General features: G+C 48.5%; 1 protein-coding gene across 11 annotated transcripts in view; it reads left to right on the top strand.

The window, feature by feature from the left end:
• The window catches only part of SAMD11 (sterile alpha motif domain containing 11), a 245,313-nt gene that overhangs the window by 65,924 nt on the left and 164,805 nt on the right, over window positions 1–14,584 (top strand). For 3 of the 11 annotated variants that reach the window (XM_034753608.1, XM_034753603.1, XM_034753607.1), the window contains one exon: window positions 4,149–4,240. In XM_034753608.1, coding sequence (XP_034609499.1) covers window positions 4,169–4,240 — 72 coding nt within the window. In that variant the 5' untranslated portion in view covers window positions 4,149–4,168. Of the gene's footprint in view, window positions 1–1,044; window positions 1,889–2,283; window positions 2,497–3,570; window positions 3,665–3,905; window positions 3,925–4,025; window positions 4,046–4,148; window positions 4,241–14,584 lie in introns of those variants that run through there. The other 8 variants (XM_034753601.1, XM_034753602.1, XM_034753600.1 and 5 more) reach the window with 8 other exon arrangements.

The following is a 14,584-nucleotide window of genomic DNA, read 5'->3' as shown; positions in this document are numbered from 1 at the left end:
AGGATATGGATTTTTGCAAGAAAGTCTCTAAACTAGTGTAAAACTGTACAGTGTGTATCAAGAGAGAGAGAGCTAGAGAAAAATGAATATAGGTTGTAGTGTGTGCCTTTCCCCCTTGTCTTCACGCCTTTAACATAGTAAATGCCCAGAGGATTTCCTCTTCCCCCCCTATTCATTCATACGGCTGCATATTGACTTTCCAAAGTGGCACCAGGCATTTGCAACCAGCCCCACACCTTGTGGCTGAGAAACGCTCCGTTTGGGGCGATGGAGCCAGCCTGTCGTCCGTCGCTAACCCCCCTCTCCAGGAGTGAGCGCTTGCTGCCTTTTTTTTTTCCTCTTTTTTTTGTGTGGTGTGTGTGTGTGTGTGTGTGTGTGTGTGTGTGTGTGTGTGTGCAAGCGCCTGTGCTGTTTAAATGGGCCAAGTTAGAGAAGCGGCGGCGAAGGGAAATCTTGTTGGGTCAGAGTCTCCGAACTGCATTGTGTGACTTCTGAGAACCTCTCCCTCTGTCTGTCTGTCTGTCCCGGGGTGGAGGGGGAGCCCCGCGCCCCCAGCCCGCCACATGCAGGGACCTGCGGGACGGGGCAGTGCGCTGGGGCTGGGGGGGGGATACGCCATGTAGTGGCAGCAGCTCATTGGGAGGGTGGTGGCACAGTTGGGCTTTTCTGATGATGATTCTAGCCGGGAGGGGAAATGGACTCTAGTCCCAGTAAGGACCGGTCATTAATAAAGCCATCAGCAGAGGCAGCGGCTCTGCAGCTGGCAGGGGAAAGCGGAGCAGCCCCGAAAAACTTCTTCTCTTGCCTGGTCAAACTAGTGGGGAGCGGGGGAGGGGGGCGCGCTGGGACCCACAGCGCTGTCCAGTTTGTGCAAGCGAGGGGAGGGAAGAGGGAGCGCAGGAGAGGGCAGGGGGCGCGGGGTTTAATTGTCATTATTCAATAAAGGGAAGCAAGGAGCCGGGTCTCCTTTGGCGAGGGGCCGTGTGGCGGGGAATCCTCCCGCGTGGGAGGAAGGTGGGCCGATCGGGGCGGTGTGGGGGGGGATCAATAAGCGTTTGAAACCAAAATAATGTCTACGGCAGCAGAGACCTCTCCAAGATGTCAGGTGTTAGTCCGGAGGGGCAGATCTGTGAGCAGCACAGCGGCTCCCGGGTCTACGGTGCATTAGCCGCTCGGTGGGAGAGGGATCCCAGACAGCTGTGGTGGGGAGCCGGCGGAGGAGATTTGCTAGCGGGCTCCTCCGGGGGATACTACCCGCCACCTCCTGCACCCGAGCGCAAAAGGTGCTGTTGCTGCTGCTGCTACTGCTGGCGCATTTCATCCAAACTCCAGCCAGAGCGGGGGCAAGTTGCACCGGAGACATCAGAGCCACTGTGCTTTGGAGAGGCGAGGGCGCACTGGGAGCGCAGCGGCACCATGCCTGCTATCAAGAAGGAGCGACTTGACAGGGAGGAGATGGCCCTGGCTGCTTTTAACCAGCCCATGGAGACCTTACCTGACTATCTGGCCCCTTTAGCGGCCGCTGCCATCCCGGTGGTGACCCCCCACCCTCCGGCTTACGACCAGATCTTTGCCCACCACCACCGTGCCTACCTGGGCTTCCCCGAGACCCACCACCCGCACCACCCCCATCACCACCTCCCCGAGGACCTGATGCTGGAGCGCTTTTCCTCCATCCCGGATTTCCAGCCCTTCTTTGACAACGGGGAGCCGTGCATCGAGGTGGAGTGCGGCGAGAACAAGGCGCTGCTCTACATCAGTAAGTTATGCCAGGGCAGCAAAGGACCCTCCATCCGGTACCGGGGAGAGTGGCTCACCCCTAACGAGTTCCAGTTTGTCAGCGGCAGGGAGACCGCCAAGGACTGGAAACGGAGCATCCGGCACAAAGGTAAGGGCATGGCTAACATTGCCCCTCGGGTAGGGGTGCCCCTTGGCACGGCTGTCTGCCGCGCACGCCCCTCTCCCCAAAGAGCCAGGCGTTGTGAAAGCGGGAGGGAGTCTGATGGCATGTGAGCATTGTCAGGGGGGGATCCCTCTGGGATCCCTGCCCCCGTCTTTTTAGTGACACCCCCTCCAACTATCAGATCCCCCCGATCCCGGGCTCTCCTGCGGGGGACGGGAGCTTGGGGATCGCGCAGAGGGAGGGGAGGGGAGTTCATCCTGCTGAAGAAGTTTCATTCAATGTGGGCAGAGGCTGAACCAAGGAAGGTTGGGGGGAGACGTGTGAGGGGAGCTGGGTCTTGTGCCAGCGCGTACAACTGACTGTGGATTAAAAGGGGGGGGAGTTATACTTGGTGGGGTTTGGGCACTTTTCTCCGCACCTGACACAGCCACACAGAGCGAGGGGAACGCGGGAGGCTGCCGGGTGCGCGGCGCTTCGAAAATGACAAAAGGCTGCAATTGACAAACGGAAACAGCCCAGTAGCCGGCATGGCTTTAGCAAGATGGGGCGGTTGTTGCTGGGGTGCAGGCCGGAGCGGGCGGCGCTCGGGTGAAGTAAGTGCTCGCCGGGGAGGGGGGCAGATTTTTCCTGTTGGGGGGGTATAATTTTTTTCGGGGGTGCCTGTGTGTGTGTAGTTGTGGTTTTCTGCTTCCGTGTATAGTTGTGGTTGTCTCTGTGTATGCGGTTATGGCTGGCTATGTGTGTGTGAGTGTATAGTTGTGGTTCTCTCTCTGTGTAGTTGTGGTTGTTGTCTCTGTTTAGAGCTGTGTGAGCAGTGTGTGTATAGTTGTGGTTTGTGTGCGTGTGTGTGTGCGCGCGCGCGCAACTATGTCTCTAGTTGTCCTATGTGTGTAGCTGTCTCTCTCTGTGTACAGTTGTGTGTGTGTAAGAGTGTAGTTGTCTCTGTGTTTATCGTTATCTGTGTGTATAATTGTGATCTTCTGTGTCTATGTATTGTTGTTATCCGTGTGTGTGTATAGTTGTGGCAGTGTGTGTGGGTCGTTGTTATCTGTGTATGTATATTTGTGGCTGTCTTTATCGTTTGTGTGGGGGGTGGTATCTGTGTATATAACTGTGACTGTGTGTGTGTATTCTTGTTATCTCTGTGTGCATAGTAGTGGCTGTCTGTGTGTAGTTGTCTCTGTGTTTGTGTACCTGGCTGCATGTGTGTGTGTGTCTGTTTGGAGGGGGGGGGAGTGAGTTTGGAAGTTGTGAGGGCTTGAAGCAGAAATGTGCTGGCTTGTCACTCTGTAAATGAGGAAAGGCGCCTCAGGGGAGGAGGGGGCGGGGGGTTCCTCCGGCCCAGCAGCTGGGTGGTGCGGGACCCCAACGGGTCTGCCTTCTGCTGACAGCTGCCCACCTCCCCCGGCGCAGCTGGACTCGAGCTGGGCAGGTCCAGAACCCGGGGACGGCGGAGAGGAGCGGCTGGTGTCTCCGCAGGTGGAGAGCTAAGGACTTGGCTCTCCCTGGACGCGCTGCATAGGGAGGCGGCGGGGGGGAGAGGCGGAAAGACAGAGTCAGTGTGACATGTAATTAGCTGAGAGCTGGAGGTGTCAGCCCAGGGGTCTGAAGAGCCATTAGGAGGTGACTGACACCTCGCCTTGTTTATTGATCGCTAGAGAAGAGGGGAATAACTCCAGGGGCCGCTCTAATTATTATTATTCTCCTCATTTTTTATCACTGGGCTCCTGGCTGTCTTCAGGAAATCTCAGTCCCTCTGGGGTGAGTCAGGAGGACTGAGGTTAAATGGATGGAGGAGGAAAGGGGGAGGGCGGGGGAGAAGCTGTCTCGGGCTGCCTTGTGGTTTGCATTCAATATCTCCTCCGTTGCTTTTAATTGCAAATGCATCCCTTACCCGTGCCCAGAACGGCACCGGGGTGATGTGTGCGAGGTGGGGGAAGGGGGTGGACATGCAGGGCTGGAGCGCTTGGTTGTTATGTTCATTAGTCATCTCTCCAGACGGCGAGAACATTTTTAACAAGGTTAGAGGGAAGCTAATGAGGGCTGCGCTGGTGGTTCTCTTCCCGATTTCTACAGGGTAGAAAGTTCAATTAAGGTACAAGCATGAGCCATATCGGGTGGGAGCGGGAAGAGAAGGGCTCTGTGAGTTTGCATGGAAAGATCCGAGTTGCTTTTTCTGCAAAGCCATTTATTTTTTTGTTTTAAACCAGTGCTGTTTCTTTTTCTTCTCCTCCTCTGCATCCAGGGAAAAGTTTGAAGACTCTTATGTCCAAAGGAATCTTACAGGTACATCCTCCAATCTGTGATTGCCCTGGGTGTCGAATTTCGTCTCCAGTGGTAAGATTATTGCTAAAATATGTGTTTTAGTCAAATCTCCTCCCCACTCTTTTTTTTTCCCCTAATTTTTTTCTTTTCCTTCTGTAATCACGGAATTGTGATCTTAAAGGGCTAGGGATGTCAGTCGCTGAGCCTTCTCCAAAGTGCTGTTTTGCACTGTGAGCATAGCTGCAGTCTTGTTAAATGTCAGAGGAAGGGGAGGTTGCAAACCCAGCAGCTGGGCAAAGCAGTGCTTAACCCAAAGGATGTAATGCAGAGTGTGCATGTATGATTGACGGGGGGGAAATATCACAGCTATGCAAAGTGCAAATAATTCACCAGCTCCAGCCTCACCCCCCCTTTTGTGTGTGTGTGTTTGTGTTTTGCGGAAGGGTAAAGCAACTGAAACAAAGGAAATTAAAAGTACCCGCATGTTAGGATCAGAGCACTCATGTTTTGCAAAAGGTTTAGATAAACTTGAGAAGGATTAACAAACATATCTTGGAGCTACCACCTCCTCCCCTCAGAAAAAAAACGTTGATAACATTCTCATCCTTGACAGTGATCATTGTTTTTATAGCTCTATTTTGCTTCACCTTAAACATTGAGTTCACAGTGCTTTCCATCCCCCATCTGAGTATTTCTTGGGGACTCTTAAAATCTCATTATGTGCGACATCAGGATTTCCATGGAGAAGATGGTGATGTCATAAATACAGCGTGTTGCGGAATCAGAAGTGTGTCTTGCATAGAACTAAGACATTACAAATATGTGTAGCTGGGATATGTGTGTACACTATAAAGATACAGTTACAATTATTTTTATCAGTTAAAATCCTATTTGGTTCACACAACTAAACTAAATCCTGGAGTCGGAAGAATCATTGTGACTGAATGCATTTTTATAACGAGAACTGTGGAAACAAATGCTATTCTATATATTTTTTTATCCAGGATATTTTTTTCTTCTGTTGTCTTTATGAGGTCATACATGGTAAATCTCTGAGAAAGTAAAGTATGTTTATTTAGAATCCCAGAATTTAAATGATTCCTCTGTGTATATTCATATATATATATATATGCATGTTTAAATGAAAAGTTGCTTAGAAAAATGTTCAGTAAGTGGCCTGCAGAAGTCAAAGCAAATATATAATCTATATTTGTAACTTAACTCTTGAGAGCATATTGTGCTGTAGCTGTTACACTGAAAAAGTCATGGCAGAACAAAAGCTAAAGATACTATTTATCTCATTATATAATTTTTCAATTACTATCTCACAATTAGCAACAGAGGGTCCTGTGGCACCTTTAAGACTAACAGAAGTATTGGGAGCATAAGCTTTCGTGGGTTTTGCATCTNACCCCCTGCTCAAAATAGGACCAACACCAAATAAATCATCCCAGCCAAGGCTTTGTCAAGCTGGGCCTTAAAAGGATGGTGTCATGAATATAAAGGGAAGGGTGACCACCTTTCTGTATACAGTGCTATGGGGTCCCTCCTGGCCAGAGGCACAAAATCCTCTTACCTGTAAAGGGTTAAGAAGCTCAAGCTGGCACCTGACCAAAAGGATCAATAAAGGGACAAGATACTTTCAAATCTGGGTGGGGGGGAAGGCTTTGTCTGTCTGTTCTGTGTGCTTGCTGGAGTCAGATCAAGGAAGCAAGCAATCCAACTCCTATAGAGTTAGTAAGTATTTAGCAAGGAAATGTGTTAGTTTACTTTTATTTTGGCTTGTGTTTTCCTTTGTGTAAGAGGAGGTTTATGCCTGGTTTTGCATCTGAAGAAGTGAGGTTCTTACCCACGAAAGCTTATGCTCCCAATACTTCTGTTAGTCTTAAAGGTGCCACAGGACCCTCTGTTGCTTTTTGCAGATTCAGACTAACACGGCTACCCCTCTGATACTATCTCACAATTAGTAAGTCACATAGGTTGAAACCCTGGCCTCAGTGAAGTCAATGGGAGTTTTGCCATGTACAGTACTTTAATGGGGCCAGCATCTCACCTAGAGTGACCAGATGTCCCAATTTTATAGGGACATTCCCAATATTTGGAGCTCTGACTTATATAGGCGTCTATTACCTCCCACCCTTGTCCCGATTTTTCACACTTGCTATTTGGTTGCCCTAATTTCATCCATAATGTTTACTACCATGAGTAGTCTCATTGACTTCAGCGACACAACTCACAGTAGTAAGCACTATGCTGGGTAATTAGTGTTTACAGGTTTGGGCCCTTTGTGCACTTTATTTTTTATTATTGACCCTACAGATCAGAGAGGTTCCTTTACTTTGGTCCATGGACCACGGTGTCTGCAGAGCACTTGCTGGTGGTCTGTTGAGAACTGGCTGATCACATGATGATGGCTGCTCCTCATTTCCAACTGCTAAATTGCATTAAAAGACAGCTAAAAGGATACTAAATACTTTCCTAAGGTTACTTTTCTATCCGAAGAAGTGAGGTTTTTACTCACGAAAGCTTATGCCCAAATAAATCTGTTAGTCTTTAAGGTGCCACCAGACTCTTTGTTGTTTTTCTACATAAGCAATTGCTGTTGTTGCCTCAGGGATGCTACCTGATTGCAGGTGGGAGGGGAGTTGTCTTGGAGACGATCTCCATGTTAAAATGTGGTCTAAACTGAAAAAGTTCAGAAACTCCTGATATCAATGGAAATAGAAGCTCATTTAGTATTAGGAAAGGAAAAGAAAATCTGTCTTGACATGTCTCCCAGCTCCTTTCTCCCAGTGAGATGAAGTAGGAAAGGTTTTGACAGCGGAATAACCTTTATTCTGGATTATTTTAGCACAGCAACTGGCTTTTATTTTGTTCATTTTTGTGTAGCAATCAGCGTGCTCTTGGCATAATTTTCCTTACTTTGAGTGTAGATCATGCTATGAGAAAGCTAACCATTATTGTCATAAGCTTGTTAAAACCACGGAGTATGTTGTAGTGTTCCAGAGAGACAACCTAAAGTTATTAAGAAATGACTGAAGTGAAAGATGGAGATAACGATATTTGATAAATGTGTCTTAATACAAGTCCTTTTAAAATAAAATGTTCTTTTCCTTTTTAAAAATTAAAATGTAAAAACAATGCACTTATATAGCATCTTGCATAATAGTGTTTCAAAGCATCTGGCAAACTCTAAGTACTTTAGCCTCACCACACCTCTGTGTAGTAGGAAAGTGTCATTATCCTCATTTTAAAGATGGGGTAGCTGAAGTACTAAGATGTTTGAGCTGTTTTACCAGCCAGGGCAGAAAACATTTTTGTCCCCCTTCCCCTAAAAAGGTCTGAGTGGTGCAGCACCCCCTGAAAGTTGGAGTCTAGGTCGATCACCATGTTTGCCTGCCCTTAGAACCAGCTCTGGGTCTGAGGGTCTGACTTTCACCTGCAGCTCCCAATGACTTAATCTGGATTTCTGGATGCTCAACACCTTGGAAAATCAGGCCCCGATCCTGCAACAAGATCCATACAAGTGGCCTCCTGCATTCTCATGGAACCCCACAGACTCAAGGGGGATTCTGCACAAACACAGGGCTGTACTTGGTAGAACTCACTGTAGGACTGGAGCTTAAGTGGTTACCTGAGATCCCATGTAGGAAAACTGCATCAGAACGAAGAACGGAACCTAGGTCTCTTAACTCCCAGGCCTCTGCTTTAACCACAAGACCATCCTTCCTCCGTTGAAGGGGAACCTTATTGATGCTAACTTTTCTCTTCTTTCTACAACCCATGAACAAAAAAGTGAGTTACTATCCATGGACCAAATCCCACTTGCCTTACTCACATGAGAGGTTCCACTGGCCCTTTACTCTCCCTTGTCAGGCAAGCATGATTTAGCTGGTTCTCTCTCCAGTGTGTACTGACAGTTTCACATTAAATCTGGAATCCCCTGACAGTGCGCTGTAGTATTTGCATGCACTATATATTCAAAGCAATTATACTAGGAAACAGTTAAGAAATGGGGACAATTTATCTTTCCCTGTCTGATGACTGTGGTTTGAGAATCAATGAGAGCAGGGGGCTCTTAGCCATCCTGCACAGAACTTACTGTATTTTATATTGTAGATACAGCAGGAAAGTGTGAATTACACCCGTGAGATCTGGGTCCCTCTGCTATGGTTGTATCAAGAGCATGCTATGGAACTGTGGGCCTGATACTATCCAGGGAAGTTTGCACTGCTGGGAACCTGGTGTACATGAGATGGCCTACTGTCAACAGGAACAGGCCAGCCAAGCTCATGAATTATTTTTGAAATGGGGCAGAGCTAGCTGCTTATGGGTGAGTTACTCTTGCTGGTGCTGCAAGCTGAGAGCAGAATGGCCCAAACACCTGGCCTGGCCCTCCCTTCTGCAAAGGTTACATTTAATTGATCCAACTCTTCTACCCTGTCAAATGGAATTTGTAACATCAAGAGTTTTAATCAAAATTAGTGCTTGTTCTCAGGCCCTGTCTGGGTCCTTTTTGGGGTCTGATAAGGGAGGATTGATTTGGAAAGCAAATTACATATCGCCGTGGAACCAGTTTGGGAAAGCAGCTCTAAGGAGCTGGAGACTTTTACCTTGGGCCTGAACCTTTTACCAGCTGCTGTAAAACTGTCAGAAGCAAAATCAACCCAGCAAAAGGAAATAAAGACTCCTTTCCCCCCACACCTTCTTGGGCGGAGTTGACAGAGGGGAAGGTGGCCAGCCCCGTGCACATGAGCTCCTGTCTGCCAAGGGGTCAGGAGGGGTCATTTTTCTCAGGGCATCTCCGGGCCTGGAATGTGCCCTGGCCTCCCACAGAGGATCTGCACAGCCCTCCTCAGTGCATGGGTCTGCAAGGGAGAGAGCGAGTGTGTGTGTAGCAATGCCAGACCTAGCAGACTTGTTTGGTGCCTGCCCAGCTTGGCTGCCCCCAGGCAGCTACGGGGCTGGGACGGCTGATGTAGTTCCCCCCTGCGGTGAGGTTGGAATGGGGGGTGCCGCCGCACCCCTGCATTAGCAAGGGGCAGGTCACACACACACACAAAGCAGCAGGGAACGCGACTCGGCTCCCTTCCCTCCCCCCACAGCAGAGCCCGGATCGCTCCCGCTTCCCCCCCTCCCCGTCGCAGCTCGTTTGCTGCAGCTGCAGACGGCGGCCGGCGCCTCGGCTAGTTCTGTGACCGACCGCTGGTTTCCTGCGAGGCGGAGGAGGAGCAGCCGCGTCTCGCCTGCTGCCTCGGCGCCTCCTCCCTCGGGCAGCGGCAGCGGCTCCCCCTCCCCGGGCGCGTCTCGGAGCCTGGCCGGGGCATCAATCAGAGCCGCGTGGGGAATCGGGCAGAAGGGCGGGGGGGTCACTCCGGGGCTAGGAGAGGGCAGACGCACCCCCCGCCCTGGTTTGTGCCTTTCATGGACACAGTCGCTTGCAGGCAGAAAAAGCTTTGCCATTAGGTGAGTCCAGGCGCTGCACAGGCTTGTGTTCCCCGACACCCCCCCTCTTCCCCCCACGCTTTGCAATGAAAGGGGGCTGGAGCGCTCCGGATTTCATGCATCATTTCTAAGTCTTCACCGTTAAGGAGAGTTTGCTTTGCATAGGCCTGCACCCCTGTTTTTCCATGCACCCTCTAAAAGAACAGGAGTACTTGTGGTACTTCCATGCACCCTCTGTTTGCGGTTAAGGAGAGCTAGATCCCCCCCCCACACACAATAGGTTCATGCACCCTCAGTCTTTGTAGTTCAGATGAGGTTAAATTGCCTGGGTCTCTACTCCTATGTTATGCTGCACATGCAGGATGCCAAAAAGGCACAGAAATCGTTGCAGGCAGGAGACTTGTAAATTGCATACGTAGGTCTGTATCCCCCATTTACATGGATCCCAAATATTTTCAGTTAAGAATGGTTTAAATTACAAAAGGCCCTTTGGTGCATTCCAATGCATTTCAGCTATGAACCATTTTTCAGCATTTCCCCTTAAACTTTCCTGCACATGCACAATGCCAATAACTCTCAGTCTCTGCAATGAAAGGAGCCCTTAGACTGGATAGGGTTGTGCTGTTCTTGGTGGTGGCGAGTGGTTTTTCTGGCTGTGCCAGGCCCCTGAGGAAGGCCTGACCTGTTCATAGGGGACAGTCACCTTAGCAAAGTGGGGGAGGACAGGGGAATGATTTTGCAGAGGCCAGCACTAAAATCTCTCTCATTAGAGCAAAGGGGCTTAGATTTGTAATGTCCAGGATTGCATGCCCAGTATAGCAAAGGGGAAGCATTTTCAAGCATGGATCTCCTTTGTTTGTTTCCATCACCAGCGTGACCCTTAGAGTATTTTTCATAATGACCTGAGCCAGGCTGCCTCTGAAAATGTCTTAGGATTTAACATGGGATTTTCTTTCTTTCCTTTTTTTTTTTCAGTTCTGTCTTTTCACAGCCAGGGTTTCTCTTTGAAAGTCTGCCTTATCTACCCTGGGTTTGATGTGCAGATCCCATGTAAAGATGGAAGGGCAGGCTTCTTAAAACCATGTCGTGGCATAGGTGCAGTAAAACAAAAGAGAAATCCCAGTAAAATATATTTTAAAATCCCTCTACCTCTTTTCTTGCATGCCAGGGCTCATGGTAATTGTGTATAACTTGGTCAGTGACAATGATAATTTATTTGTTTACTGGGGCCCAGTTTTGCTGTTGATTTGATAGACATAGAGGGTGTTTGTTTTGTTTCGTTTTGGGTTGGTTCTTGTCATCACCATACAATTGTGTGTGAGGTTGGAAAAGATCTAAATTGTTTTTTTTTTTAATTTAGAAACAAAGTGTGTGCGGTCAGTTAAAATTCCCATTGCTTAGCTCAACATGTGCCAAGAACCATGCAGTGTTCCTAGGTCAGAGGCAGTGGGGTTAGTAATATAGCTATACAGGGGTCTTGAGATGGGTTTTTCTTTGATCTGTCCCAGTGGGGTCAGAGCCGCTCTCCCTATCTACCCCGCAGAGTGACTCGGGTCGTCTGCCCTTGGGATGGAGAAGAATGCTTTGCGGTGCCTCTGTCAACCTGAAGGGGTCAGAAGCGAGTAGCCAGACGGGGAAGTTCAGCCCCACTGTGATCCCTACTGTTGGCTGCAGGGGGCTGGAATTTAACTGATTGAAAGCTTGGGGACTCCTGCATGAGGTGAGGCTGTTCCAGTGACACCTGTACGAATAGGACTTAGCTTGCTCAGTGTCATGGCTGCTTTCCTGGGTGCCTGTGTGGGCAGGATTGAGCCTGAAAACTTGGTTTCAACTGAATGGATTGGATCTTGGGCTCCTGTCTGAGAGTCTGAGTTTTGGAGCGCACGGATTCTGGGGTTTGCATGCAGATAGCTATTTTCAGCTTTGCCTTTATGTCCTTGGCGATTCCCTTATGACTGTAGAAAAAGCCCCTTTGGGAAGCAGATTTACAGACATTTTTATTCCTGGCGGCCCTCGGCACAGCTTGCTGGTTTTATTTGTGGTTTCATGCTGATGTGGAGTGTTGAGTTTAATCCAGCACATTTTAGTTTAGTTAGGTTTTGTTGTTGAATTATTCAGTTTAGTTTAGGATTTTTGTAATTGATTTATTTAGGAGATGTTTAAATTGCATGCATTGGACCTGTTTTCTGAGCCTGACCTCCAGCATTAACCAAAACACTCCCACAGCCCCAAAGGTTCAGCTGATGTATCCTTCTCGTGGCCAACCCCCTTCAGCGAGGAGTCTGAGGAAAAACACCATGCCCCTGAGGGGAGCAAGAGCGACTTTGCCTGCCCAGTGTAGAGTTGAGTCCTCAACTCCCAGCCCCAAGACTTTCCAATGCAGGGGCTGTGAGCAAATACACATCAGCTGCTCTTGTGGCAGTGAGGGAGCAGGTCTCCAAACTTGCTGGGTCCCAGGACCATACAGAGCATCATAGAGCAAAACCTGTAGCTTGAGTTGCACCCAAAGGTGAAGGAGAAGCCAGCACACACCTGGAAGATGCTGCCTGTTAAGTGGGAAGCTGTGTTCTGTGCTAGCTGTTACTCCTGAGTAGGCTTCAAGGCCAAACCTTGTGCAGAATGCCTTACAATTGCTCTGTGATTGTCCACGTGCCTTGGAGATTTTGGAAGGTGTTGCATGGATGAGACATTTAATTATTATTTGTCTAAAGAAGTGTAAGGATAAGAGCAATGGGGTGGAGGGCGCTGGTGCAGTACTGAATGATTTAGTTTTGCAGATTATTAAAAGCACTCTGAAAAGGAAAACATTAATTGGAGCACAATGTGGGGAGTGAATTGTAGAGGTGCATAAGCTTTTCCAGTCTAGGAAAATCATGTTAACTTTCCGGGGACACTAAAAGGTACAAGGTGGAGGATATTTACCGACCTGGTTAAAAATGGGAGCTGAAATGCAGCTACAGTCAAGATTGCTACTGTTCTGGGGAGTAAAGAAGCAAGGTGAATGCCAGTGGGCTATTACATTGCGGGTTTAGGAGCAGGGCCCCCAGTGCCTTAATGGGGCTTGTACATAATGAGTCAGAGTAACCCTCCTTGATGCTGTGGATGGGGAATTCATGCCTGAGGTCAGAGGCAGGACGGCAGGCAGTGTTTCCGCTGCTTCAGGGTTTCTGCTTGGAGACGGTAACTTTAATTTCCAGCAGGGGCTCCGTAAGGCTTGTAGATCAATGAATCCGTGTCCATGCCCTCTTCCCCACCCCCCAAGCACAGTGTAGTTTGTCACTCTTGCTTGGCTGCATTGTGCCCCCTGGTGGATTTTCTGCACCTGGGGAGTGGGTGGTCCTACACCCTGGCTTATACCACCAATAAGCGCTGGAGTGGATTCAGGCCAGTCGGTCAGAAGACACGAACTAGGCTTTGCAGTTAAGGCTGCATGACCGGCAAACTGCGGAATCAAGTTTAAAGACGCTCCAGTGAGTTTGGAAAAATCTACCAGTCCAAGGAAAAAGAGTAAAATGTAGAGCAGAGATAGGTAGAGCTAAATAAAAGCAGCAAAAGCAACATCATCTCGTTAGGATTGTGTCAAGGGCAGTGTAAAGGTGAGATAGGATAAGTAATTTTGCTGTCAAAATTCTTTAGCGATGTCATTAAACTGCTTAGGGCGGTCTCTATTGCCTCAGGGCACAGACACCTGGTTTTAATTTGCAGTGGTCGGGCGTCCAAACCTGTTGGCCTTCATCAGAAGGATCAGTGCTCGTTTGGAGCCTGTTGGCAAGTGCCTTTAGTGAACAAGGGACCTAACCTGCAGAGCTGACAAAGGGACCAGTATTAACTCCCACTGTCTGGACTTGATTCCTTTTTTCCTGCGCATTTAAAAGTAAACTGTCCCCTGTTTAAACTGTGTAGCGGTGATGCGTTTTTTATGCTATGTTCTGTAATGGGCTTGTAAGGCAGGGAGAGTGGAGAAGCAGCATTCTTTGTCGTAGCCTTTTGAAGAGAGTCCTTCTGTTTTTAATATACACAAAAATAGAGTAACGTTCGGTGGGAATTATACACTCGTCTTTGCCCTCCACTTATTACATATTGTTCTTTTTTTTTTTCTTTTACTGTCGTCTTCTGTTTCTCCTATGCACAGTCTGTTTCCTTCATCCACAGGGCTGGCAAGCTTCTTGCTACACAACAGATGCCAGTGCTGAATCTTGGTTGGCAGCATCGTCTCCTCCTCCTCCTTCTCCACCCCCATCCTCCCCCAGAGCGAAGTGCATCATCTTCACCAAGCCAACAGCCTGAGAAAGCCCCCTCCCCCAGCTCTGGGCCCAGTCCTGCCAGGCGGTAATGCGCATCCTTTGCTCCCGCTGGTGTCAATGGGAACCTTGCAGTATTGGGCCCTCTGTCACCAAATTTGCGTCTTCCAGTTGATGGCACAGAGAGACGTTTCACTGATTGTGCTATTTATCGCCGCATGAATCACATGTGGGTTTGTAAGTGAAATTGATGGCCGTCTCCTTTAGCTTCTTTGCTTCATCCTTCTGCTGCTCTCACACTAAGGTATCTCTCCAGTACACCCCACCGGGGAAATGCATTTCCTTGCTCTTATTTTTGGCTGTGTTGTTTTAACAAAGCCAGTGAGAGCGGAGAGGAAATTACACTTTCCCCTGGGTCGTAAATATAATCTGATGCAGGATTTTGTTGTAACATGTCTCAGAAGGTGGATGGAGGGAATTCCCAAGCCTGGAAGAAAAAAAAAATTACCCATATTCTAGATCTAGTTAAAGCAGAACTTTAGCTGCTTTCCCTTTATTTTGCATTTACATAGCTGCAAAATAGGGATGCTTTTGTGTGCAAATGTGCCCTGCTCCTTGATAACCTTTAATAATCATAATATATAATATTGTATATAGCCCTTGTATTGGAAATCCTTCATTTTCAGGTGTGTTGGGTGTTTTGTGGCTAGATCAAGGGTTTTCTTTCATC

This window comes from Trachemys scripta, chromosome 19, assembly GCF_013100865.1.
Source record: "Trachemys scripta elegans isolate TJP31775 chromosome 19, CAS_Tse_1.0, whole genome shotgun sequence".
Taxonomy (NCBI): domain Eukaryota; kingdom Metazoa; phylum Chordata; order Testudines; family Emydidae; genus Trachemys; species Trachemys scripta.
This window is presented reverse-complemented; position numbering and strand designations above follow the sequence as displayed.